At 35.4% G+C, this 27500-nt stretch overlaps 2 protein-coding genes across 6 annotated transcripts in view; both read right to left on the reverse strand.

Moving 5' to 3' along the window:
- Positions 1-15408, reverse strand: part of LOC125663908 (protein unc-13 homolog D-like) — a 21630-nt gene extending 6222 nt beyond the window's left edge. The window contains exons 1-18 of one of the 3 annotated variants that reach the window (XM_048896339.2): positions 14967-15408; positions 9392-9499; positions 7328-7451; positions 7014-7236; positions 6680-6787; positions 6253-6334; positions 5881-5994; positions 5400-5489; positions 5050-5150; positions 4713-4872; positions 4172-4293; positions 3853-3943; positions 3536-3745; positions 3210-3370; positions 2999-3125; positions 2799-2867; positions 1422-1496; positions 721-825 (exon numbers count right to left, since the gene is read on the reverse strand). In XM_048896339.2, the coding sequence (XP_048752296.2) occupies positions 721-825; positions 1422-1496; positions 2799-2867; positions 2999-3125; positions 3210-3370; positions 3536-3745; positions 3853-3943; positions 4172-4293; positions 4713-4872; positions 5050-5150; positions 5400-5489; positions 5881-5994; positions 6253-6334; positions 6680-6787; positions 7014-7236; positions 7328-7451; positions 9392-9499; positions 14967-15107 (2211 nt within the window). In that variant the 5' untranslated portion in view covers positions 15108-15408. Of the gene's footprint in view, positions 1-720; positions 826-1421; positions 1497-2798; positions 2868-2998; positions 3126-3209; positions 3371-3535; positions 3746-3852; positions 3944-4171; positions 4294-4712; positions 4873-5049; positions 5151-5399; positions 5490-5880; positions 5995-6252; positions 6335-6679; positions 6788-7013; positions 7237-7327; positions 7452-9391; positions 9500-9607; positions 12677-14966 lie in introns of those variants that run through there. The other 2 variants (XM_048896337.2, XM_048896338.2) reach the window with 2 other exon arrangements.
- A 10066-nt stretch (positions 15409-25474) lies between these two features.
- Positions 25475-27500, reverse strand: part of LOC125663909 (vacuolar protein sorting-associated protein 33A-like) — a 16022-nt gene continuing 13996 nt past the window's right edge. For all 3 annotated transcript variants that reach the window (XM_048896342.2, XM_048896341.2, XM_048896340.2), the window contains one exon: positions 25475-25922. In XM_048896342.2, the coding sequence (XP_048752299.1) occupies positions 25819-25922 (104 nt within the window). In that variant the 3' untranslated portion in view covers positions 25475-25818. The remainder of the gene's footprint in view (positions 25923-27500) is intronic.

Here is a 27500-nt window from a genome sequence, read left to right on the forward strand (position 1 = left end):
TTCCCCTTGAATTAAAAATGAACGTAAAAATCACCTTTTATAGCGAATTTATTTTTTTCATTTTAAACTCTTTGTGATTTTTAACAATCGTTTTCCATTGACAGAAAGGTTCCACACTTATTACAAAATTTATGTTTGCATTTTTTCAAAAAGGTTGTTAACGCAAAACAATACTTACACATATGTTTAGGAAATATATTGTCGGTATTGTTTACTATTTTCGTTAATTAAATTTGAAGTTTGATTGCATTTATTTTATCGTACACTTCTTTATTTGTGTAAAGCAGCAAGTAAATGTCAATTGCAATAGACTGTACATGTATGTATTGCGCAAAATGTTGTTGACATTTCTCTCTCGACATGTTCTTGCATGACTTAATAATCATCAAGATAAATTATCATATATAAATCAATGTGTGTATTTCTTGTATAAAAATATTTCTTCTCGAAATTATATAGACTTCATTTCTCTTAAAGACAATACAAACGCAAGTATATCGATTGCTGCTTTCTTATAGAACTGATAAACATGTAGAACAAATCAGTTTTTTTACGAATTCGTTATATTTGAATTATGAATTCGCTATAAACGTATAGCAAATTACGCTTACAGCGAATTTTTATAGAGGGTCCTCAGAAATTCGCTATATCAGAGTTTTACTGTACTTTTTAATATTTGTGTCCCATCACCAATTGAAATGACATTTACATGTGACATACCGTGTCTGTAATGTCAAACTGTTCATCATCATCATCATAAAAGTTACTTCGCTCCATCATGGTGTGAATTTTGTCAGTGTACATCCTGGCCCCATCACATATCAGCTGAAAAAATACAGATACACATCACCGTAATATTATCCGACAAGGCTGGATACTAACAGTTCTGTACTAGAGGATTTGTATCAGTTAGTACATGAAAACAGATGAATTAACCAATAAGGCTGGATTGTTTGCTGTTTTCCGCCACCCAACAATTTTTCAGTTATCTGGTGGTGCCAAGTTTTTATTGATGCAAGAGAGAACCCAGATACAATGTACCTGGGAAGAGACCACTGACCTTCCGAAAGTAAACTGGGAAACTTTCTCACTTACTGGCATGAGCAGGATTCGAACCTGCACCGACCAGAGGTGAAAGGCTGTGTGATTTTGATCGCGATGCTCTAACCACTCGGCCATGGAGACCCTAAACTAACAACCGATAAGGCTGGATACTAACAGTTCTGTACTAGAGGACTTACATCAGTTAGTACAGGAAAACAGATAAATTAACCGATAAGGCTGGAACCTAACAATCAATAAGGCTGGATACTAACAACCGATAAAGCTGGATACTAACAACTGATAAGGCTGGATACTAACAACTGATAAGACTGGATAGTAACAGTCCTACTTATGGAATTCTGTACTTGAGGACTTACATCAGTTATTTTGATAATTCCCATTACACTCGAATCAGGGTCATGATAGTCAATCTGTCTCCATTCTTCTGTTATCTAGGATATCAAAGAAGAGAAAATTATAAATTTAAAAAATGCATGATTGAAAATTATCCATGTATAAAAGTTAAGTTTTTTTTCTAATTATACCCCCTGAACGAAGTTCAGGGGGGTATATAGGAATCACTCTGTCTGTACATCTGTCCGTCCGTCTGTCTGTGCAGATTCGTGTCCGGGCCATAACTTCTTTGACTTAGGCATACCATATTTGGCACATAGGTGGATAACCATGAGACGATGTGTCGAGTACCTTCATGACCTCTATATGACCTTGACCTCAAGGTCAAAATTAAAGGTTTCTTACAATGGATTCGTGTCCGGGCCATAACTTCTTTGTTCTTTGACATAGGCATACCATATTTGACACATGAGTGTATCACTATGAGACGATGTGTCATGTACCTTCATGACCTCCACATGACCTTGACCTCAAGGTAAAAATTAAAGGTTTTTTTACAATGGATTCATGTCCGGGCCATGACTTCTTTGTTTTTTGACATAGGCATACCATATTTGACACATGAGTGTATCACCATGAGACGATGTGTCGGGTACCTTCATGACCTCTTTATTACCTTGACCTTTGATCTCAAGGTCAAAATTGATTATAGGGTTTTGACATAGTCATACCACAAGACATGGGTGTATCACCATGAGACTATGTGTCATGTACATTCATGACCTCTTTATGACCTTGACCTTTGATCTCAAGATCAAAATTATAGGTTTATGCCATGGATTTGTGTTCGGACTATATCTTCCATTTTCTTCTACAAAGGCATACCATATTTTAACACTCAGGAAAGAGGTAATTTATACCTATTAACAACACCCTTTGGGAGATTGGGGTAAGCGGGGGGTATTCTTAGTGAGCATTGCTCACAGTACCTCTTGTTTGAGATAAATAGTCTTAACCTTATTGGAACTCCTTTAATGATATAAACACTCTTATAAATATTGGAACTCTCTTTAATGATACAAACACTCTTATAAATATTGGAACTCTCTGTAATGATATAAACACTCTTATAAATATTGGAACTCTCTGTAATGATATAAACACTCTTATAAATATTGGAACTCTCTGTAATGATATAAACAGTCTTATAAATATTGGAACTCTCTTTAATGATATAAACACTCTTATAAATATTGGAACTCTCTTTAATGATATAAATACTCTCATCCTTATTGGAATGCACTTTAATGATATAAATTCTTTTATGATTATGGTATTGGAACTATCTTTTCTCTTATATTTATTCTCTCATGAATGATATTTATTACAATTATCCTTACCTGTGCAAAACAAGCTTTGACATCCACTGAGGAGTTGGAGAATTTGACCAAGCTGTGTGTAACAATGACCTGTGAACAATGCAATCTAATTATAGTGTCCAATCAAAGAGAGATAAATCCGATACATAAACGCAGTGCTCACTACATCTTCACCAGCTGATTGAAACCCTTGGCTAGTAAAGATGTAGATTGAAACTTACGTCTTTGTCAATTTCCAGAGCTCTTTCTATCCGGTTCAAACACTCGGTTCTAAATGTCTGTAACCAGAATACCAAAGCATCTAGAAACCAGTCCTGGTATTGGTGAATAGTCAGTCGAAACACATCTCTGTAATACAAAACTGTAAAATTTATATGAAGTTCTTGAAATATATGTAAAAACAAATAGAATTATTGATCCATAACTGCCGACCTTCTACTGACGTTATCCCGGACAACACTGTAGAACTTCTTAGCAGCGAAGAAGAGGCGGAGAGCCAGCCGGCTACTGTAGGTGATGTTCACATTGTACTGGTGATATTTACGCTGGTAAGCATCCATCTCCTGACAAAGTTCTCTCATCACTAAACTGATCTTTTTTAAGAAAGAAAACACCATTTCAACATATTTCTTTTAATCCCCCCTACCCCATCAAAGACAGGAATAGTGAACTGTACTGAATCATTTCCTCATACAAAACATGCATACACTCTCAAAACAAAATATCTGTTGGATTTGTAAGATAATGACATCTGCTACCTTTTTTTCTACACAGAAGGTGATGATCCTGAAGTATCCAATGCCCAGTGAGTTGTAAAGGTTATTGACCACACCCATAGGAAGGCAGTGCGAGGACACCAGATTGGTCAGCTCCACCAGAGCGGTCATCCTTGGAATGACTGGATCCTGTACCATGTCATGTTTATAGATCTGTTCAACCTTTTCGCTGATCCAGCGGTTTGTATCATCCTAAATATCAAATTGTAATAAGTGTTACTCCCTTTACAGAACGGGTCACTTGTTCTAGTTACCAGTTATTACCGACCTATTGACTGGTCACTTTTTCATGGCCTTACCTGAAGCTTCCCTAAGATTTTCTGTGTCAGTGGACTGTGGGGAGAAGACCTGGAGTCCCAGAGGTCCAACTCCAGCAGCAGCATACTGACACTGGAAGATTCAGATAAAAAAAATCACTCCTCTCAATCAGATAAAAAAAAAATCACTTCTCCTCAGCATGATATCTCAATCAGATAAAAAAAAAAATCACTCCTCCTCAGCATGATATCTCAATCAGATAAAAAAAAAATCACTCCTCCTCAGCATGATATCTCAATCACAACATCAGTAAACACGAGCTAGATATCACCTGTTTCTATATCAGAACTATGTTCTTACCTCAACTTTTGTTTAAGATTATTAATGCTGTCCAGGTAAGGTGGAAACAACTCTGAGTGGTTGTCTAGGTGAGTGGAGACTGAGGATATGTAACTGCTTGCAGCATTTCTGTACATCATTGTCTGCAACAGAAATTGTTATCCAGTGTAAAATCATGAAGTTTGGATTTTTGAGATAAAACAAATACACATATACCGTAAACCAACTTTTATTCATGATCAATTTTTATTTCACAATTTACCGGTGATGAACTGGTTTGAGGCGACTAATTTTCGTGACCAAGATTATCTTAAACTAATACAAGAGACATTTATGGACTGCTTTACAGCAAGAAATAATTATACACAATGATGAAGTTCTCATGAACCTTGCAAAAATTTCTTGCACTTGAATAAAAGTTGATTTACAGTGCATAATGAATCAATATAGAAACATCAGGCTTTTCTAGATTTTGATTGGCTGAGACTTGTGAGGTATATTATGCTGTAAAAGTGATATGTGATGTGTTCTATGACACTCTCATGATGACTTGATAATGTACCTCAGCATCAGTGATGGGCATTTTCTGTGAACAGCTGGACAGGTCAAACTGTTTGGAGGCCCAGATCATCTGGAGTTCTTGTAATGCGGTCTGAAGGGTCTGGTCTACCGTGCCGATTTCACCATGGTTACAAGACCACTCTAGGAGGACCACAATATGTCTGAAAGTAGGACAGGATAATCGTAGATATCAACAAAATAATAATGGATATTGACAGGATAATTGTAGATATTAAAGTATTTAATTAACTACTACAATCTAGAAAAACATTCAATAATTAAGAAAAATAAATTTTCATTGTGTATTTTGAAGAGACAGGAAATACATGCAAACTTACACCAAAATCTGGGATAACTTTGAGATTCCATATGATTGAGCAAACAAATCCAGGATCCGGTTGTCCTGTTCGTTGAGGTTGGGATCAAGAGGTGTGTTCTCCTATTGGGTGATACAGTTAAAAACAATTAATTTTGTTATTAGACAAATAATGAATACAAGAAACATGAATGGAATATATAAAAATGAACATAGAAATACATGTAAACATTTTTTTAACTCAACAATGGAGGCAGTGTATGTATTAGGAGACTTTGAAATTATTACCTGAAATCATTTTTACATTTTACAAAATTGATTTAATAAGTGTACATTGAGTTATCCCCCTTTAAGCAGGGCCTTTCATCTCACCTGTTGGACTCTAATTGCATGTTTGTAGAATTGTTCTGCAGCTTGGTAGTAATCTTCGACTGAGAAGGGCTGGCTACCAGTCTCAGAACTCTAATATATAAATAAAAATGTACTCAAATGATTTGTCTACCAAAGTTATATTAAACATCAAAGCAGGACAGTGGTATCCAAGAAACATCTCTTAGCTCTACTTCATTTTCTTAAACAGGTTGTTTTGGTGGTTGTAAAATTTGGCAAATTTAAGTGATAATGATATGAAACAGGTTAAATTTGGTAATCATTATTGGTGGTCAACATAGGTCAAAATTAGCATCCAGCTATGTAAAAAATAATAATCCTATGTTGTATTTGTTATCATTTTACAGCAAAAGCTGTAAAGACATCAAATAGAAATCACCATCAGAGAATTCGAATAATAACTGTGTTGGTCCAGAGAATTTGTAATATTAAAACACAACCTAGAGTAAACCTTTAACTTTACCTGTTGGTGAGATAGATGGAGTTTGATGCGACATTTTCCACATGAAAGCTTGCTGCCTTTGGAGGAGGGGCTTGTAATATCCCACCACCAATCACAGCCCTGAGCAGGAATATCCTGTAACACGAATAATTATAAATATACTGACAACAGTTTACATAGCTGCTATACCTCCATTTTAGACTACCACCCATTTCTTCTTTTCATGTTTATTGACTTATCTTTAATATGATGCCACATTTGCTGGAACTGAAGTACACCATTAAGAATTTGATATCTCTTACAATTATTTCCACTCTTCAAAAAGACATGCAGTAGTTCATTCTGAATGCTATAAAAGAAGGGGGGTGTCAATGGTTTGAGGAGCCTACCCACCCTGACTGGAATGATGACCTTTCCAAATAAATTCTGGTCGAGTCTGTCATGGTCACTGACATGGAGGACGTTCCTCAACAAACTGTAACAGACAAAAGAATAAATGAAGAAAGGACTTAATCTAAATGCATATTTTACTGTATAAGAATGATTTACAGGTCTTAATCAATAGAAAAAGTTCCATGGAGATCATTAAGATACTATTATTCTATGTTATAGGCCTGTTATTCCAGGACAGATCCGATCATTAAGATAGTCATTCTATTTACAAGCCTGTCGTATTCCAGGACAGATCCGGTCATTAAGATACAGTCATTCTATTTACAAGCCTGCCGTATTCTAGGACAGATCCAATCATTAAGATTCTGTCATTCTATTTATAGGCCATTAATATTCCAGGACAGATCCGATTGTACTCGGCACTGACCTGGACAACAAGTGATGCTTGTCACTGTGATGTTTTTCGGATCCATTTTCTTGATCTTGGTTGCAAATGAATGCATGGATTTCATCTGTCAGCAAGTCCTCAACTGACCTATTATAAAAGTCAGAGGTGAAGAAAATATTTAAAAATTAACATACATTTCAAAAATTTTAATTAGGTTAAATAAAACTATTGTATGAAATTTGGTGCAGTTTCATTGCGTACCCAAATATATCAAAACACACAAAGTATGGGCAGTCTACAGGAATATCTAAAGCACTTCATGTTTATTCAAGTTCACTCTATTGAATGTCAACCAAACCGTTAATTTTCGTACAGTTCAAACTCCTCATTCCACTGAGGGTTAGATGTGTGTTTGGCAGTGATTGTCCGATGTACCTCTTCCACAGCACTACAATGGATGATAGGAACAGTTGATGAGCTCTTCTTTAGTTTGGGTGATGATTTAGGGGATGATTTGGGTGATGATTTTGGTGAAAATGAGGAATTCCTATGTAGGGGATGGTAAATGTCCAGTAAGCAGTAGGAATTGCAGTTTTCTGTAAGATGATGTTATTTGCTTTTAGTTATCGTGACAAAAAGACAAATATTCAAAACTAGCTACTCTCAACAGCAATTAATTAGAGATACCTAAAGTTTCTGTTTGGAGTCCCTTGGCCTCCATGATGGAGATGTTGGCTTGTAGAGCATGGGGGCGATGGAACATCTCTTGTCGAACATAGAATTCTTGTTCATCTTGATTTACATCAAACACCTGCAAACATTCAAGAAATGTATTTCATTCTAAACATTTCATGAAGTCGTACCTGAGGTACTTCAAGCTGAAACTTCTTTCACACACATATTCTGTACATGTATTTTAAATTCAATAGGCATGCATTTAATATTGAGTGCAAATGCAGGAATTTATTATCAGGGCTGTTTTTACTCCTGGTAAAAGGATATCTTTTCCAATTTGACAAAAAATGAATATTTTCCCTTTCACAGGTGAAAAAATTCCTTCAATAGATTGATTGAATATGAATACATGTAATGACGAAAGTATCTTCTACATATTCTATTATCATTTTCTATTATTATCAAAGTCCAACAATATGTATAGTAATCAGTGAGGAGTCATTCAATACACTAATTCTGAGATAATAATTTTAATCCCCCCCCCCCCACACACACACACACTTTTTGGGGAGCTCATGCCCATATCTTAAAAAATCTCTTTAAGAAGCTATATACATGTATTATAACCCTGAATTAGAGCTGATACACAATATGTACTTGGATTATACATGGAAATCAGCACTGTACTGATATTGGATAAGCACTTTTGCTTTCACACCAAAATATGAATCCTGCTAAAATGAGTACACATATAGCATTTAATGAATGAAGATTTGTTACATGTACACTTAATTTTCAGTGAAAAGTAGCACAGCAAGTTCTAATGTCCTCTGAGTCCTGACCACTCTTCTTTATTATTCGGCACACAAAGTAAAACTATATGTAGGATTTAAAAAGACCATGATTAAGGAACAAATTTCTATTTTTCGTGTACAGAATATACAAAGAAAAGAAAATAAGCACCAAATTTGTTCATAACACTTGTATGAATCAGTCGTCAAAGTTTACGTCATTAATATTTAGCTATAAAAGGAACTATTGCTTCATACACCGATTCTGACATTAGAGAACTCGACACACACCTTGATAAGCTAAATGTCACATGGACTTTTTTCTCCTAATAGGTATAAAATCATTTTAGCAGCTACCGGTTTACTAAGCAACACAAAGAGTCAACATAGTAGCTCTGTATCCTATAATTTCACCTTTCTCTGTAAGTCAATCATATACTTAAACATCAATATAATGTATACATACATATAGATGCACAAATAAAATAACTTGAAACGTGTAACCCACTTTTTGTGCTATAAACAAGTGTTAAAGACATTCTTCAATCATTTTATCAAATTGTACACCAAATAATGTTTTAAAGTGCTACAGTCAAATTAGGGGTGTCAAACAGCGTCATACCCTGGAGAGTTTAACTGATATGTCTGTAATTTAAATATTTTGACAGATTTTTATGAGGAAAATTTCTGCTGTTTCAATTTTATTTATTTGTTACTTTGGTCTTTTTTTTTTTGCAGGAACTAAAATCCTTTCATGCTTATCAGTGCTTAGCAAGGATCTGACAAAGCTATAAAAGATAAAATGTCTTATTTACAAAACATCCTGTAAAGAAAAAAACCAATCAAAAGAAAGGGAAATCCATCAAAAATTTATTAATATATCCTTTCCTGCATTTGTTTTCTTTAGTACATGGAAGTCGACCATAATGCCATTTTGCAACATCCGTTTCCTGCACTTACTCATGACTCAAAATGTGATGTCAGTTTGTATCTCCAAGTCTTCTTCATTCTTATTCCAAGTGTACGAATAAATAGCCAATTGAAGTTGTTCATGACCTTGAACCTAAACACACTTCTCCATCTTATGTGAAGTTTGGACAGTGTGGCTACAGTATTTCTACCTCTTTAATTAAATCAAGTATTAATTAGGGACTCAGCCTATGCATGATTTATGACTTGAAATAACAATGCATTGTGGATTAACCTGGCTTGAAAATATGAAAAAATTTACGACTAAGTGCTACTCAGTTTATGGTCAACAAAACCTGGTCTCCTGTTAACCTACCTCTTTTAATCGGTCGATTAAGTCTCCTGGCCGCAGCCCTGTGGTGACGTCCGGATTTCCCAGTGGATGAAGCAGACATCGGAGGATTCCACAGTACACATTCTCATTCTGTAATCCAAGATAAATCTATGTATGATCTCAAATTAATCACAAGAATCTAAAACTCCTAAAATCTAGCTTAATGTTCATTTGTGTTTTGTTCAAGTTCATAAGGACCTCTATTTCCCCTGTTGTAAGACTTCCAGCAGAAGAACTCCTTTCTCTTTCAAACTCAAAATCCACGCTAGACTCATATGAAGTTCTCCTACTACTGTGGTAAGACTTCCTCCGAATCCTGCGAGAAAATCTCCTTTTCAGTCTTGATAGCAATCCTCTTGGAGAAGGTGGGGTGAGTGAGCTCCCAGGCGATGTGGGCAGGCTACAGCACTGGGTACTGGTCAGATATCCTGTCCCTAAATATTCCAAGGAGTTTGTCGGCAAACTGTTTGATTTTTTCATCATCCTGTATCTATGTTACTGGCTCTAGTCCATTAGTCTTTTTGAAGGTCCTTCCTCTTTAACATGTGTTTTAAGAATACCTTTTAGGGCGTTTATCACTGTCTTTGGTAAACAGGTGGTACAGGCTCTGACACTAAATCTGTGTTATAAATCTAGCCTGCATTCCACTCTGATTAAGAAGTGTTTGTCTAAGGATCTGCTAGATTTCCTGTATGACATTGATCATACCTCTGTATCTATGACATTAACACAAATCTACCTGTGATATCATTCAGAGTTATAGATTTCTCCATAAACCCTCAAGAATACATAAATAATATGGGTCTGTGGCATTTTCAGAGACTTTGGGGTGTTTTATTAGGTTTCAATACAAATTACATTTTTTCCCCAGGTTATACTAAAAGTATAGCTCATAATGAGATAAATTTGACTAGCTTAGCTGTGCTGGTAGGCCATTAAATGTGAATTTTTTAATAGAAGAACTAAGTTTATCTAAGAGCTAGTCTATTCTGGTCCAAAGTCTGATATTAATATAACACTACACACATAACAACTCATCAACCTTAAGTTGAAGTCATGGTTTTCTTCGACACCTAAGGACAAACAACACACATATTATAACAAATGCTTTATAATTTGAATCATGAAATTTATTTCCTTCATTTTCTTTCAACTAATATTTCTGAGCTGTCTAGTCAGAGAGTGTGTGCTATGCATTAACAATCAAATTGAGGGAGAGAATGTTTAGGACTGCAGCTATTTATTTTTTTTAGAGAACTGGACAGGCATAGCCTACAATATATATGCCTGTCCACTTCTCTAATGAGAATAGACTGTAATATTACTCAACCCCACCCCATTTATTAGGGATTTTCTGGTGATATTCATATGCACACACAGAAAGACAAGAAGCACTTGGATGAAAGGGGGCCCCCTCTAGGTCCTGATCTACTGTAAATTGTTTCCTTCTGTTTGGCCTTTAAATTAATGCACAAGATGATTATCACCCATGAGTGTTTGGTGTGGTTCGTTTACAACATCCTATACCATGTATACGGAACCTGGTTGTGACTTTAAAAGTCTTTTCCATTTTTCAACACACATTGAGAATTCTTTCATTTTTGCATGTACGAAACACGTTTATGCCAAACATTGCTTTCACTGCACTATTGTGGTTTTAAGTTAGTGAATTAATGCGATTTCTTTTTTATTTCATGTTGGCAAAATAACACCAAGTAATTCAAAAAACATTTTAAGTCTTCAGTGATTGAACGATATGATGGATTTGAACATACTAAAAATAAATATTTAAAAAAAATAAAAAACAGAGGAGACCACAACACCTTCACATATAAAAATGTTTCGGAGTACAATAATAAAAAGGAACATACATTTGATCTACATATGTACATCAGTACATGTAATGTTTTTCTATACTTTTTGTATTATCCCTCACCACAATGTTGAATTCACAAAGCTTGGTATTAAAAGGGTTAATCAACATTCTAAACCAATACATCTCAAATACAACATTTATGGGAGATCTAGAGGGGTTACTACCCCCCCCCCCCCTTTGATTTTTTTAAAAAATGTATTCATAAAAATAGTTATTTCCCATTCGGAGCTTACGAGTTTTCGATTCACATGGAGCGAATGTCCAAAGAAAGTGATGTGGAGAAATATGTTAAGATTCTTTTTTAAGATTAAAATTTCGAGATGGAGAAGCATGAATCCTCAACTATGCGCACATATTCCCAGCTCTAGAGCTACAGATCTGCAGCTAGATATCATAAAATAGTTTTAGTGGTAAAATATACGTAAGTGCAAAATTAAAATATTGGTTTAATAAACACAAAGACAGCAGATATACGACGCGATTGACAGCACAGAGAGAGGGAGAAGAGAGTCTAAAGATTACCGCAGGGTTTTGGGGGTAGAAAACGTCGTCTGCATTTTGTTTGTTGAATTTCGGTACATGGATCTTGAAATCCTCACATAGTGTGGGTCGGCTGGTCATGCAAGACACCGTTGACCGCCGGCCGCCAATCCTCACTCGGTTAATAAATGTGGCGATTGTTCTCCTTTTGCGACGAGTATTTGACGTATGCGAGTTGCCGTCAATGACGTCACTATCGCTTTGACTGCGTGATTTCATGTTCACATCCCGTGAGGGCACTCCCAGTAACGTGCCTGAATCTAGACTGACGCTTTTCACGGCCAAAGTTTTTGAGGTCTCTGACACAAACGGACACCCGTGCTCATCTTCGCTCCGGTATATGTCTGTCCGCACATCGGCGCTACGTGAACCTCGCATTCGTTGTATATTTGATTCCTGCGCTCTTTCGTCGTCCGTCTTGGAAGCGGTAAACTTCCAGGGTACACTGAGAAATCGAGTCCTCATACACATGCCGCTTCGATACTTAGTACTATTTCTCATTTTATGTCCCTGAATCGCTTCTTTTACTTTAATTTTAGGTTTTATGCTCCAGAAAACACATTTATGGAAATAGAGTTCCTCTTTGTTCAGTAAAATATATATTGAAACATTAATGATAGAAATTCGTTGCGCCCACGTTTGCTTTACTGGCATTCAAATGTAATTAAATGTTAGAAGTATTTGCCATTTTATTAAGGTAAGCGACGATGACGTGCAGATCACACACGTCTCGTGTATATATAGGACAGTGTAAATGTAACAGCTATACATCTATACAACCTTTACCACGTTTTACATTCCCGTTTTGGTGTTGTTTTGTTAAAACACGTGGCCTATTTGAATAAAAGCAGGATTCGCTAGAAAAATCATATAATTATATATCAAAAGTGACACCACATTGCTATAGCTAGCCTAATCCAATAGTTGGTTGGTATAATTATTACACACACACACACACACACACACATATCATATTTAACATAAGATAAAGGTCAACACATTCTCGCTCGCACTTTATACCTGGATGAAATATTCTTCGTCGCATTATATTGCTGCTGTTTACATGTAATTTTTAGTTTTGTTTACTCCTTTAGCAGTCATGTACCACACTAAATAAACATCCTAGTAACTTTTTCTCAAATTGAATGTACAGAATTTTGAAGACATAAAGGGCCAGTAACTGTAATAAGTACGCCGATCTCCCCTGCTTAAGGAAATGCAGTCCATGCAACACAAGCAACATTTTTAGATGGGAAATATTTCATAGGAGCTTAGATTAGGCAAGGGACCACATAACATAAAAAAGCATCGACACAGCGTAATGATATAACCACATACGTAATAATGTAACCACATAACAGAGTGATGTAACCACATAACTTAATGATGATACCACATAACATAGTGATGTAACCACATAACTTAATGATGTTACCACATAACATAAAGATGTGTCGACATAGTGTAATGATGTAGCCACATAACGTAATGATGTAACCACATACGTAATAATGTAACCACATAACATAATGATGTAACCACATAACGTAATGATGTAACCACATAACGTAATGATGTACCCACATGACGTAAACATGTATGGATATAACGTAAGACATATTTGCACTATGAGGCAGTAACGGCGTTTCATAGGTTTCCACGTACGTCTATGTTACACTGAGATGTATCACAGGTTAATAAATTTCTCAGATAAGCATATTACATAAACTTTCTGTTAGAGGCAATTGTGTATGTAATTGTGTAGGATGCTTAGGGTAAAACTGGATATTTTACATAAACCAATTGTATTATAGCATCGTCTCTTGCTAGTCTCTGTATCAGATTCTAACCTACAGACACGGTTTTATTTGTGGATAGAGATGTGTTGCATTGGCTTTTAGAGTTAATTTAGATACGTGAGGAATACTATGTGCTTGTTTTTTTTTTGGGGGGGGGGGGGGTTGTTTTGTTGATAGTGTATATGTTGTTTTTGGTGGAATTGGATATTTTCACTACTGACATAATTTTGTCCTATAGTACCGTCTCTTTCTACATTTACCTTTGGTACCATATTATAACTTACAAAACAATATATTGTGTTACATCAGCGGAATCTGTAATCAACATGACGCCCTCATATCCATGATGAGTATTGAGTATGTCCATTGTATATACATGTATTATATTTGTGTACATAACATTATATTTCTGTACTAGAACTCAGTCCTGTATTGTATAATCTATTGTGATTTGAATCATATTAGACGTTGAGTGTTATGCCCATTTAATTGGAATAAAACAGACGATATAAACAGTGCATTGTGACGTCATGTTTAGCCTTTCAAAACAACCAAAGCATTATGAAATAACAACAAAACAAACGAAGGTATGGGAAAATTTGTCAGGATTTTAAAAAAAAGCTTTTTCCCCAAACAATTTATTTCATATACAGGGTTTTCGATATAGTACCGCCGTGAGTGACGGGGATTATAAAGCGTAAACTGACCCAAACCAGGTTAATTATTGCCTTCACCAAATGAATTGATGCTCTCGTTTATTGAAGTTATGAGAGCAATAATTGATTTGATGTTATCTTCAAATAATTGAAGATACATTGTATCTTCAATCATTTGAGTTTATGTTGATTTGGCACTTCATAAGGTCATGCATCCATTTAAAAAAAATAATAATAAGGTGTTGTGTATCTAAAGCGAAATGAGAGAGAGAGAGAGAGAGAGAGAGAGAGAGAGAGAGAGAGAGAGTGTGTTGAAATCTTAAAGTGCAACTAATAGGTCGTGGGTTTAGCGTGCATGCATGCATATTGCAAAAGTAACATGCAATATTACGAAAGAGATTAACATATTGCGAAAGAGAACCCACAAAAACACAAGGGCGGTTTCTAATTTCAATTCAGGACATTCGATTGTGCAAATTATGACGCCGAATAACAAAACTGTGCTAAAATTACTTACAAACGTGTTATAACAGAAAGAGATTTTAATTTCCAATAGAATTTTGAATTTCCAAATCGGGGCCATTTCAGACATCAAAATAATACACATGATTGATATCATTACAAAGGACAGTGTGGTAAATTGGTTGTACAGAATTCATAGCAGTATTCATGCAGTATGTACTCACCCCGGCGATACATAGGGCCCGGGGCCGGCCCCATGTACTCACCCCGGCGGTATATAGGGCCCCGGGCCCGCCCCATGGTTGGAACAGAACATTATTGGACATTCTGTTGCCACGGAAACTTTCAGACTCTATTTCCCACATAAATTTGACTGTAGATACAACAAAACTCCAACCACCAGTCGATTTTACACAAATTGCTGCATTTACGTGGATTGATAGTTGACGAATAGTCTGTTAATGATAACAACCCATGTCTATGCACGATTCATTTTGAAATATGATATAAAAAAAAAACAACCAAAAAAACAAAACCAAAAAAACAAGTGCAACATACACCCATGAAAGCCTGGGTATGTTAAATAGATGAATACAGAATCACGAATACAGGGATCTGTCACGAAATACAAGATCCAAACACGTTTGTATAGACGTCTATATTAACCCCCCCCCCCCCCCCTATCAAAAGACATACGTGGAATTCACTTTTCTAATGTTTTCTCCAACTGAAATGATAGCCATTCCAAGGTGAACGATGTAATGGATGTGCATTTGAAGTGAAACTTGATAGTTTTAACGGCTGGAAATATTCCAAAAAGAAATGAAAGTAAATTGTAAATTCAACAAAAAATTTTTTTTTTTGATACATGAGAGTATGAACAGCAAGTCTTCAAGCTAATGCGCTTCACGAAGTACGAGGGTTGTTCGGTATGTAATGTGTATTGTACGATATCTCAAAAGCATTCGACTCAGATAGTGAAATGAACATTACATCCCTTCAAAGTATTCTCCGCGGTTTGAAATACATAATTTCAATCTCTTAATCCATTTCTGAAATGCGTCACGGTACGCTGATTTGGGTTGACCTTTGCTCGGGCACTGACTGATGACCGTTTGCAAATTGTCTTTGATTGAATTTGGGAAACATTTTGAGCAATTGCTTAGCGGTTTGTACTCGTACCCGTTTTTGGTCATTTGTCAATACATGCGGTATCCATCTGGCAGAAATATTTCGTACTTTCAAAATACGCTTCAAAATTAAATGCACCTGCGATAGCGATATGCCAACAGCTTTGGTGATATCACGAATCGTGTATCTGCCATCACCTTCAATCATTTTCCTGACTTTTGGGATATTTGTCTTCATAGGCGTAGCTTGGGTTCGAATATTACCGAGGTAGGGGGTCTGGGGGGGGGGGGGGGGGGGGGGGGGGGCGCAGCCCCCCAGAAGCTATCGACATTTTAACAACGTAAAAGTTTTTTTTTTTTACCGAGGCAGTTTAATGCCTCGGTTGCCTCAATGGAAGCTACGCCACTGGCCTTGCCTGTTACAATCACAGGTCGGCTAGATTTTGCTGCATCTTTAATGGACGCTGTGCCAGTCAGAAATTTCTTTCTCCACCTACGAACTGTCTCATAAGATACCTTATAAGACCCATAAGGTTCCCCCAATTCAGTAAAAATCTGCATTACCGAATGACAGAGTTTTGTGCGAACTTTTATATAAGCTCTAATTTCTCCAACATTCTCAACCCGTTTCCCAACCATTTTTACTACAGTGGTCAACGACTGCCTCTATTGAAATGACTGTACGTGTAAAACCACGTAGAGCTGAAGGCTCGTGTTTATACCGTCGGGAAGGTACTAAAAAGAGCTATTCAAGAGTTTTCATCATCCACAAAATCGTGAAAAGCGTTATCGCGCTGTAGTACAATACACATCGAACAGCCGTCGTATGTTGGTGTAATGCGCTAGTTCATACCCTTATGCATTCCTCACTGTGGTAAAACGCTTTAGATCGACCTTTTCCAAGTCAGGTTGGGGGGGGGGGGGGGGGGGGGGGAGATTAAAAGCGAGGACTTTTGTTTAGAAACGGTATATGAAAGCTTTTCCGAAATGTAACACTGGCAAATATAATGCCAGATATACACTTAGTCTGTTCTTGAAAGACACAAAATTTTGATTATTCAGAAGACAATAAAACCCTAGTTAAAATCTGTAAAATGCATAATTATATTTGGAGGGGCGGGGGGTGTTCGCTAGCCAGAGGTTTACGATCCGCTCCGCTTTGAGAAGCGGAGCGGATCGTAAATCCTTGGATAGCGAAGATGGGGGGGGGGGGGGGGGGGGGTTACCTGCTGACCTAATTTTGCAGACCTTTCATGTTGTGTTGACATTTTTACACACCACATGCGATTAGGGAAAAAAAATGGAAAACGCATAACGAATGCATGTAGTGAAAGCAGTGAAGCAGTGATACTAACTATTCTCTTTAGAGACAGGCATAGTGGTAATAACCTGCTTGGACATAGATCTATGTGGGTGTTGCTAAAAACGGAACGGAAATTTAAGAAGTCTGGCCAATATGCTTTATTTTGATTAAAATCAAAGGAAGAAATTATTTACAAGCGTTAAAACAATTATCTTAAAATTCTGCACAAGAAATTTATTATACCCCCCACCCCCTTTCGTGGCATGACGTCTGTAACGCACATGTATTTACTAATTCTAATACAGTGTATGCTCTGAAGCGACAAATTAACAGAAACTGGAATGATTGCGTGCAATGATTGAATGGATGCGCGCATTAATTCAATGATGAGAACAATAATTGATTTGATTCGTGCATCAATTCAATTATGAAGAATTTAATTCAGAATCAGAAAACTAGCCATGTTCTAATTTGTGTTATCCTAGATAAATAAAGGCTATTATCATTAAAGATTTAAGTTTGTTTACAACATGACCCTCGAGGCCAGTGCAGGGCCACAAAAGAGGTTAAAAGTTTTATATAAGACTCAGGGGCGGATCCAGGAATCGCGGTGGGGGGGGGGGGGGGGGGGGGGGGGGGGCTCACATTCATGAGGCAGGGGGTCTGGGGACCGCATTGAGACCCCCAGTGGGTTCAGGGGGCGAAGTGAATAATGAAATGTTCATTAAACTTTATTTTTGTCCAATCAAAACAATTGTAATGAATAACATTTTGAATACAGATTTCATAGAGTTTGAAATATGTCTCCTATGTAGTCATTTTGACTATTTTCTGTCATTTTTAATCAGGTGAAATTAATAAATTGACGCAAATTTGAAGGTTTTTGGAAAAAATGCAAGTTCTTCCAATAAAAGTAATTCAATGAATCAAAAGATTTTCATTTATTTCTCCGAGAGTGGAAGAAATTAAATACTTCTTTTATCATTTACATTTTTCTAAGCAAGAGACCACATTCACCTTAAATTTGAAAAAATTTAGGGGGGTGGGGGTGGCACCAACTGCGCCCCCTTAAATCCACCACCGAGAATATAAGTTTATGAACATTCTTTAAAATTCTCCACTAAAACAATTCTGAACTATATAAGCCATTGTTAATTTAATGTGCAAGGATCCTGAGTAGTGTAGATTTAAGCTTGTTTACATTTGAGCCTTGGATCCTGAATGGAACCACAACAGGGATCTGTTTTACATGGTAATATACAGGTCTTCATATTAAAAAAAAGAGGCCTTTGGGCCACATCACTCACATGAGTCACCTTCGACCTTATTTAAAGATTTCTGCTATATACTCACATGTAAAACTTCGATCCCCTATTACTGTTTCTTACGAGGGAGAAATATAAAAATTGTGAATTTCATTTTCCTGTCCCCTTGGAAGCCTAAGGGTGCCAATCCTTTAGAAGTTAGATGACATCATACAAAAATTTTGTGTGGGTTCTAAACTGAAGCTAAAACATTGACACCAAATGTAAACAGCAACACAAAACATTTTCAACAAGGGGAATCTTAAGCCTTGGATTTTGTTGCTTACATGACAATTGCCACAAAATCTGGAAGAACCAACTTCCGATTGAGCAAAACAATCCCGAAAATTCCCCTGTATCTTGACTGAGTACTTCCCTACTTCCGTTAAGGCTTATCCACATGGCTATAATTTATTCGACCACTTCACAGTTATCATTCACAAGATTTTACAGGTAAGCACAGAAAACTTAAGTGATAATTTAGAATCTCAGGTATGTCTCTTGTAGCATTCCCAAGGAGTGCCCAGGTTGGACTCTGTAGACATTTAATTATCAATTTTGTTATAAAAATGTGTCAATGAAAATTTATATAAACTATATTGGTAGTTAGAAATTGAATCATGTAATGGTTTTTCCATTAAAACTTTAAAAATCGATTCAAGAACAGAAATGGCCAGGTTGCTTTAAGATATATTATCTATCATAGAGACAGCAGTACAAAACATACTGGAAAAATGACATATTGAATATAGAATTTATTAAAAAAACAAAAAAAACAACAAAAAACAGAAGCACTTTTAAAATGTCACATGTATGTCCTCAATGTTTTTATAACATCTATAATGTACAAGGTCTAAAAAATGTGAAGTAAAAGCTGTGAGAGGAGTTAGTTACACAAAGTGGGTACTATGCTTAAAAATGGCAAAATTCAACTACATCATGTACATGTAAATTTTTCAAAGAATGTCTAATCACTTCCAAAAAGACACATGCACATCTTCCATAAGAGCTGTACAAGGTCTGAAGGATGTCGAGTATATGCTGTAAGAGAAGGTGTAGGTATATATACAGTCTATTCAAGACATGCTTAAAAAATGACTAAGTTCAACTACATGTAAATTTTTCGAAAAATGTCTGATCACTTTCAAAAAGGCACATGCACATCTTCAATGTATCCATAACAACTATACAAAGTTTGAGGAACGTCAAGTTAGAGGTGTGAGAGGAGTTGATTACACCAAGTAGGTACCCTTTCACAAGGACGCTCACCCACCAGTCATTCACCATTCTATAAGCCGTTTGCATGTTGTGCAACCCGGCCAAAAATGAACAAGTGATAATTGATGTTTGAGTGTGTATTTTGTTTTGATATAACTTAAATATTCAGGATAGAATATAACTCCTGTACCCCCTCCCTTGGTTATGCTAATGACCTATATAGTTTTAAGCAGTCAATTGTGGATCTGAGCTCTAACAAAATGCCCCCTCCTCGTACACAGTCCAAATTTTGTGTTTTCTGGTGGTTTATATCACGAATTCCTCTCACTGTACGCATCCCTAGAATAGGTCACTGGCATTCTCAGCCCCAATCCTATCTCATACTTGCTAATTGCTGTAAAATATCTTTGTATCTATGACGCACGCATTCGTGTAAATTAATTAGTCAATATTACTTTGCGATGGAAAGCTTGGCAACAAAATGTCAAATCAAAAGTAAAACACACTGATCATGAGAAAATTATTTTGGTTAAGAAAATAATTTATTGTAGGTAAAGCATGGACTTTTCAATTATTAAGACATGATCATAATTTTCACTGATAATATTTTTTTTTAAACTAGAGTGGTTGAACAGCAATATGGAATTTCCTGTGAGGGGTCATAGTAATATGGGATGTTCTGTGATTGGTCTTAGCAAAAAAAAACCTTCAGTTGCTATTTGAACTGTAGTTAAATTAATAAATTTTTTCCGTGTTTCGAAGTATAGCGGAAAAATATTGTATAAATGGGTTTTTAGTCATGTGATGTATGTTATTCGTGGGCTGATAATTTTCAGCCATTGAAAATGCTTGCGATGCATAGTGTTCGATTGTGTGTCTCAGGTGGTCATTCTCTAGCCGCCTTGCTGTGAACTCAAGTTTTTTATTTTCAATATAATGAAAATGTGCTAGGATTTGGATTATATAGGATGCCCAGTTTTCAGAGTTTTTTTGGTCCCAAAATTCAAGGGGTTTCATCTCTGTTTTTCCCCTGGGCTTTGTATATTACATTAATTTTTCCCCCCATAGAATATTCGAAAATAATTGTGAAGATGAATTTTGCACAATGTATAGACACTGTTATGTTTGAACATGAATTATAAGTGGATGTCATATATTAATAAATAGTCGGCGTCTAATAACTACGGCGGGCTGTCGGCAAAACATATAATTTTGTTTTTGTCATCAGATATGGAAATATAGTGGATACTTGTTATTATACTTATGTCCTTTCTATGTATTTAATTATTCCTAAGGGTTGTTTTAAATTGTTTCATATGTTATTAGGGTAATTATATCATTACATTAGGCACTATATATTAATGATAATAATTCTGCATTTTAATTCTGACACTATGAATATTTTGTTCACATGTATGTGCACATCGATTTTATGTTATCTTTTCTCTCACATTTGTAAAGCGCTTTAGAGAACTAATGTTGATATGGTGCTATATAATCTTTTAATTTCAATTATACACTTAGCAAGATGTATGGAATTTCTTGTGAGTGGTTTCAGTAAGATGAAATTTCCTGAATTAGTAAGATAGAATTCCTGCGAGTGGTCTTAGTAAAATAGAATTTCCTGTGACTGGTCTTAGGGAGATAGAATTGATTTAGTAAGATAGAATTTCCTGCGAGTGGTCTTTAAGTAAGATGGTATTTTCTGTGAGTTGATTTAGTAAGATAAAATTTCCTGTGAGTAGTCTTAGTGAGATAGAATTTCCTGTGATTGGTCTTAGTAAAATGGAATTTTCTGTGAGTTGTAGTAAGACAGAATTTCCTGCATGTGGTCTTATAGTAAGATGGAATTTCCTTTGAGTTGATTTAGTAAGATAAAATTTCCTGCGAGTTGTCTTAGTGAGATGGAGTTTCCTGTGATTGGTCTTAGTGAGATGGAATTTTCTGTGAGTTGTAGTAAGACAGAATTTCCTATAGAATTTCCTGTGAGTGGTCTTAGTAAGATTTAATTTCCTGTGAGCTGTTTTAGTAAGATGGAATTTCTTGTTAGTTGATTTAGTAAGATGGAATTTCCTGTGAGTGGTCTTAATGAGTTTCCCATGATGGGGGTTACAATGAAGTTGGGCTATTTGGAATTCTTCCTAATCAGGGGAAAATGAGATGAAAAGTGTACATGTAACTTCTTTCATGTTAATAAAACACACCCAGAAACGGGCCATTAAATTTTCAGCAAGATACATCAGATAATTTAATTTTCATAAAATCTGAAATTAGCAGAATCATTGCATGCATCATTAACTTCTGTCAAAATAGGTTTGTATAAATTTGTTTATCACATGTACTTGTATGTTTGGGTAAGCCTGTTTATTATGTAGGGCATTCCTAGTTACATGCTCCATACAAGTGTGGTTTCAGGTATGATCTACAGTCATGATACTTGGGAGAAGTTTGCAAACAGCAGCAGACTGGGAATATTCATCCACTAGATATGTCACCTATAGCTAAGTTTTTGTGTACAGAGCCCGGTTTTGTGTGTACAGAGCCCAGTTTTGTGTATACAGAGCCCAGTTTTGTGTGTACAGAGCCCAGTTTTGTGTGTACAGAGCCCGGTTTTGTGTGTACAGAGCCCGTTTTTGTGTGTACAGAGCCCAGTTTTGTGTATACAGAGCCCAGTTACTGCAGCATTCTATAACATGTCACTCAGCCAGAAAATATAGTTCATAAAACACCCACAGCGCGATGTGTTAGACGCACCTTCCTCTAAAGATATACCAGTGTACCAAGTTAGATGTCTGTCAAGCAAAGGGTTTTCTAGACATTGAGTGGTCAGTATATTCCTATGTCCATTTTGACCCTTGACCATGTGACCTCAAAATCATAGGGGTTATCTACTCCTTAGGATGTATCAGTGTACCAAGTTTGATGTCTGTCAAGCAAAGGGTTCTCAAGATATTGACTGGACAGTATATTCCTATATCCAGAGTAGACTGACCCTTGAGCTTTTGACCTGAAAAACATTAGGGGTCCTCTTCTTTTTATAACCAACCCACATATGAAATATCATTATGATCAAGTGAATGGTTCTCAAGATATTGAGCGAACAAGATGTGGTCTACCAACCGACCGACAGGTGCAAAGCAATATGCCCCTCTTCTTTGAAGGGGGGCATAAATATTATTATTCAGAAATTATATCAAGCATATCTTCAATATTCTGAGTAACACTCAATTGCAGAATATATAGTCTTGCATTTACATTGCTCTAAACAATGTTCACTTCAAAAGGATGTGTTTATTCTTCAATGAGCACAAATTCACTATTTCCCACCATCCAATGTGCCCTGCGGGGGGTACTAGTCCCACTAGGACAGTTCTAGTTAGATACTGTAAATGTATTACATTTGGCTGTGTATTCTATTTAGCGTCTTTGGCGGAACGCAGCTTCCGCTAAATGAAGTACATCGCTAAATTCCATCCGTAAATCTAGATGTTTAAAGTAATTCAGGAATGCGTTAAATCAAATCTACGCTAACTTGTTGAAAAAACGATTTCCGCCAAATATCGTACACGCCAAATATAATACGTTTACAGTATTCATATCAAGCATCAAATAACAGCAAGATTTGGACTCTCTTATTTGCAAAAAAAATATCCATTTTATCATCTGGAAAAACATCACAAAAAAAGTTTCTATAAAATAATTGAGAGCTTGTATCACTCTTTTGATGGGGAAATCATGCTTAAGACAAAGTGCTTAAATGAGCCATTAAATAAAATTTTGGGGCAATGAGTCACCTTAAGGTGGGTCCTTAGTCCTGGATTTTTGGGGTTTAGGTAGCATTTTTTTGTTTGGAATCAATAAATTAACATTCAGAGTAATGAAAAAAGGCAAAACAGTTAAGGGTTTCCATATTAATTTTTATTACATACACCACTAAAGTCATATACCCCGATGTAGATTTTTATGAAATTCATTGGAAACAGTTATTTGTTGTTATTTTAATATAAAAACAACAAAATATTTTTTGAATTGCATTTATTTATCGGGAAACATGTCAATAACTAAAACACATGTCATTTTCAATATGTTCATCAAGTTTTAGAATAATATGTGCAAAATTATTGAATTATCGTTATTCCCCAAAATCTTAAAAAACAAACAAATGTGGACGCATTTTCCTTATAGCATGGTTTACATATCATTTTTTCTGTTTATATTAGTAGAGTTACATCTGTTATAGTTATTCATGGGAAAAAATTCATACCTTTCCTTAATAATTTCAAATCTATAGCTTCCAGATTATGTATACCCCCATCAAAAACTGAAGTCTGGCATCATACAGCTGAGCTATTTAAAATCACTCGGGATTAAAATTTTATGTAATTTCGTGAAAAGACACAGATAATGATTCCTTATCACCTTGGTAAAATGTTTGTCAAAAAATAAAGGAAATCTATCGCATTATGGACTTGATAAATAATTGAATGAAAACAGAGTTATTGTCCTTGGATTCAATATTTTGAAACATATCATTGACTATTCAAACATAATTAAGAATTTTGAAATATTTTATGGTTAACAAGATTTTTTACAATAACTATTGAAAAAGATTCCAACAAAATTTATGTTCCTATCATTAAATCATTGACTTTGCAAAATCCTATGACGTCACAGGAGTGTGGAACTACGTTATATGTTGGTCTTAGTAAGATATCTGCAAGATCTTTTACTCTTGGTGGGAAGCATTTTTGGATTGAGCATTCCAGCCAAACCAGAAGATACAGCATGAATGAGCATGCATCAGTGAAAGACAAGGGCTGCCCAAGATATGTCCGAGGGATATTCATATTTTAAGTGCTTCGCTAGTCTTTGTATAAAAGTTATTACCTAATATATTTACATCTGCAATGTTTTTGCCTTTGATGTCTTTATAAATTATAATGATAGCCATTTCCTCAAGAATGTGCTGCAGTTGTAAATAATGAATCCTGATAAATATACCACGTCTATTTTAATGGATAAGAACTCCGACAGAAATGAAAGCAGAAGAAAAATATAAGGAATGAAAATTGATTCATTTTTGAAAATACATGAGGGTATGAACTGCAATGCTCCATGCCTGCATACTTTTCATGAAGCACTAATGCACCTCAAGACATATGCTGGCAGTGTGAAGCATTGCAGTTCATAGCCTCATGTACAGTATAACACGCTTATAGCAAAGTACTAGAGACAATCAAATTTGATTTTTATAAACGGAAATCGCTTTAACTACAGAGAATGAAAATAACTTCGCTATAATTGATAATTCATTATAAGCGAGTTCGCTGTAAACTTGTTTTACTGCATTTTCAAAAATGAAATTTATTTTTTAAATGTATGCGAGTAAATAAAATAGATCTTGTGGATAAATGACAGTCTAATTAAAATTAGCCCGTACGGCATAACAAATAATAAAACGTAGGGGCTAATTCTAATTAGACTGGGATACATGATAACATCTTTCCTCCACCTTTTATACTTTAAACGCATGCATGTATTGTCTCCATGCATGCAATACATATCCAATTGATGCCAACATGTTGCAGATAAGCATTGTGGCTCATTGGCCACTTGATACCCTCTTACACCAAGTTTAAAATACAGGGCCATCACAGCACTTTTTAGTACAGATTTAGTACCTATAATTGGGAAAATCGTTTTTTGTTAAATTGGGAAAATTGAGTTTACAGTCTTTTCTATCCAACTAAAGTTTAAAACATAAGAATAACAAAACAACCATATTCTTATTTATTTGTCTGACTCTTTTTAAAATCCAATTCCCCCTTCCCAGCCAGTTTACATTGCAAAATATATTTTCAATTTATCAATGCATTTGGGAAATTTTGCTCATAAAATTGGGAAAATGGGTAACATTTTGTCATTGGGATCAGATATTCAGTCTAACTTTGTGAGGAGTGGCAGCCCTGAAATAATACCACAGATATGATATAATCAAGGATACATTTGACATATGTAATACATGTATATTTAATTATCCCAGTATATACAATATTTATTTTATATTTCTTTGTCTACACATCACATATTGCACATTTGGTCCCATTACAAACAATGTCATCTAGAATGGATTTAACTGCACTGGAGAAAGTTTCTCCATCACCGAATCAAGAAGTGTAGAACCGTTTATTATCTTAGTTGTGGCTATCACATAGTCTGTGCCCCCTGAAATTAAGAAAAAACCCAACAATTTATCTTTTAAAAATGTGATCATCAACACCAAGGGCAGTAACTCAGGATAATTTGATTTCATGCAAGGATATTATTAATGTATTCAATATCTACATATATCTTGTGTCTATATGTCCAACTGTTAATTTTAAATGATGAAAAGACATTGAAGGTTGATGGTGAGGTTTAAAAAGGTAAAGGTGGATTATACACAATTAGCTGCATTCAGACTGCTGAACGAACAAAGCAAAAATGACAAAACACTTCTTCCGCATTCTTCACCTAATGTGCGCGAGAGTATTAGGCATGGCTTTAGGAATTCAGATTTTATTCTGATGGAGGTGTTGTAAGGTGGGGGGGGGGGGGGGGGGGTCTATTGAAAGGAAATTGTTATTATCACCTGAAATAACGAAAGCATCAACAAACATTATGCAGATGTGGAATGACTTGTGAACAAGAGACCCATAGGCCTTATCGGTCACCTGAGTACTAGTTAAAAGCATCATTAGTACCAAGGGCCATGGAATCAATACAAATTTTCCTGTTCTGCATATCTAAGCTAAATGTCTTCTTAAAACACAAATGCCACTGAAAATACACATAATAATGAAATTTTTAACATAATATAATATAAAATGTTATATTAACACTGTGTGTCTATTTTGGACCCTTTCTACTTTTCCTTGATATGCATTTATGTAGTTTTTATATAGTATCAGCTAAATAAAGAAGTCTTTCAAATGATAAAGACATTTACCCCCAGAAAGTATTGAAACATTCTAACTATCAATAGTTTCATGTACAAATAGGTAAAGCCGATACAAACCTATGTACTTTTAGTGAAGAAGAGGAGGAAACAATATTTCATTTAATTTGGCAATGTCCTATTGTTTAACAGTTTTTGGATAACTTTATTTCAAAAGATATTAATTAATTTGAATTTAAATGCTAGATCTTTCTTTTTTTCGTGAAAAAACCAATGATGTTACAGTATAATATTTTATTAATACTACATTAATGCTAATAAAGCAATACTAATGAAGCAATACACATATAAAGTTCATTGTCAGAATACTAGTCCATCTATTCAAGTTTTTTTTTAATCAATTCAACTCCAATTTCAAATCTTTGAAACACATGGACAGTGCTCATGACTGTAAACATAATGAAATTTACAATGATAAAGAGCTACCTGATCCTTCTAAATATCTATTTAGTATATAGCATTATAGAAAATGTTTTTGCCCCACCCCTAAGGCCCCAGGGGTGCAAGTGCTCAAATCTACAAATTATGTCACCCTTGTCCCAAAGATGCTTCATATCAAATCTGAAACAAGATGTGTTTGTGAAACACAAATGCCCCCGATAATGGCCAATTCCGAAGATGGCCAAGGTCACAAGGGCAAATATCTTGGTACCAGTAGAAAGATCTTGTCAAAAGAAATGCTAATGTACAATATGAAAGCTCTAATATTTACCATTTAAGAGTTATGACCAATGTAAAAAAATTAAAAGTAGGTCAAATGTCAAGGTCAAAAGGTTTAATACCAATGGAAAGGTCTTGTAACAAGG

The sequence above is a fragment of the Ostrea edulis genome, chromosome 1, assembly GCF_947568905.1.
Source record: "Ostrea edulis chromosome 1, xbOstEdul1.1, whole genome shotgun sequence".
Classification (NCBI taxonomy): domain Eukaryota; kingdom Metazoa; phylum Mollusca; class Bivalvia; order Ostreida; family Ostreidae; genus Ostrea; species Ostrea edulis.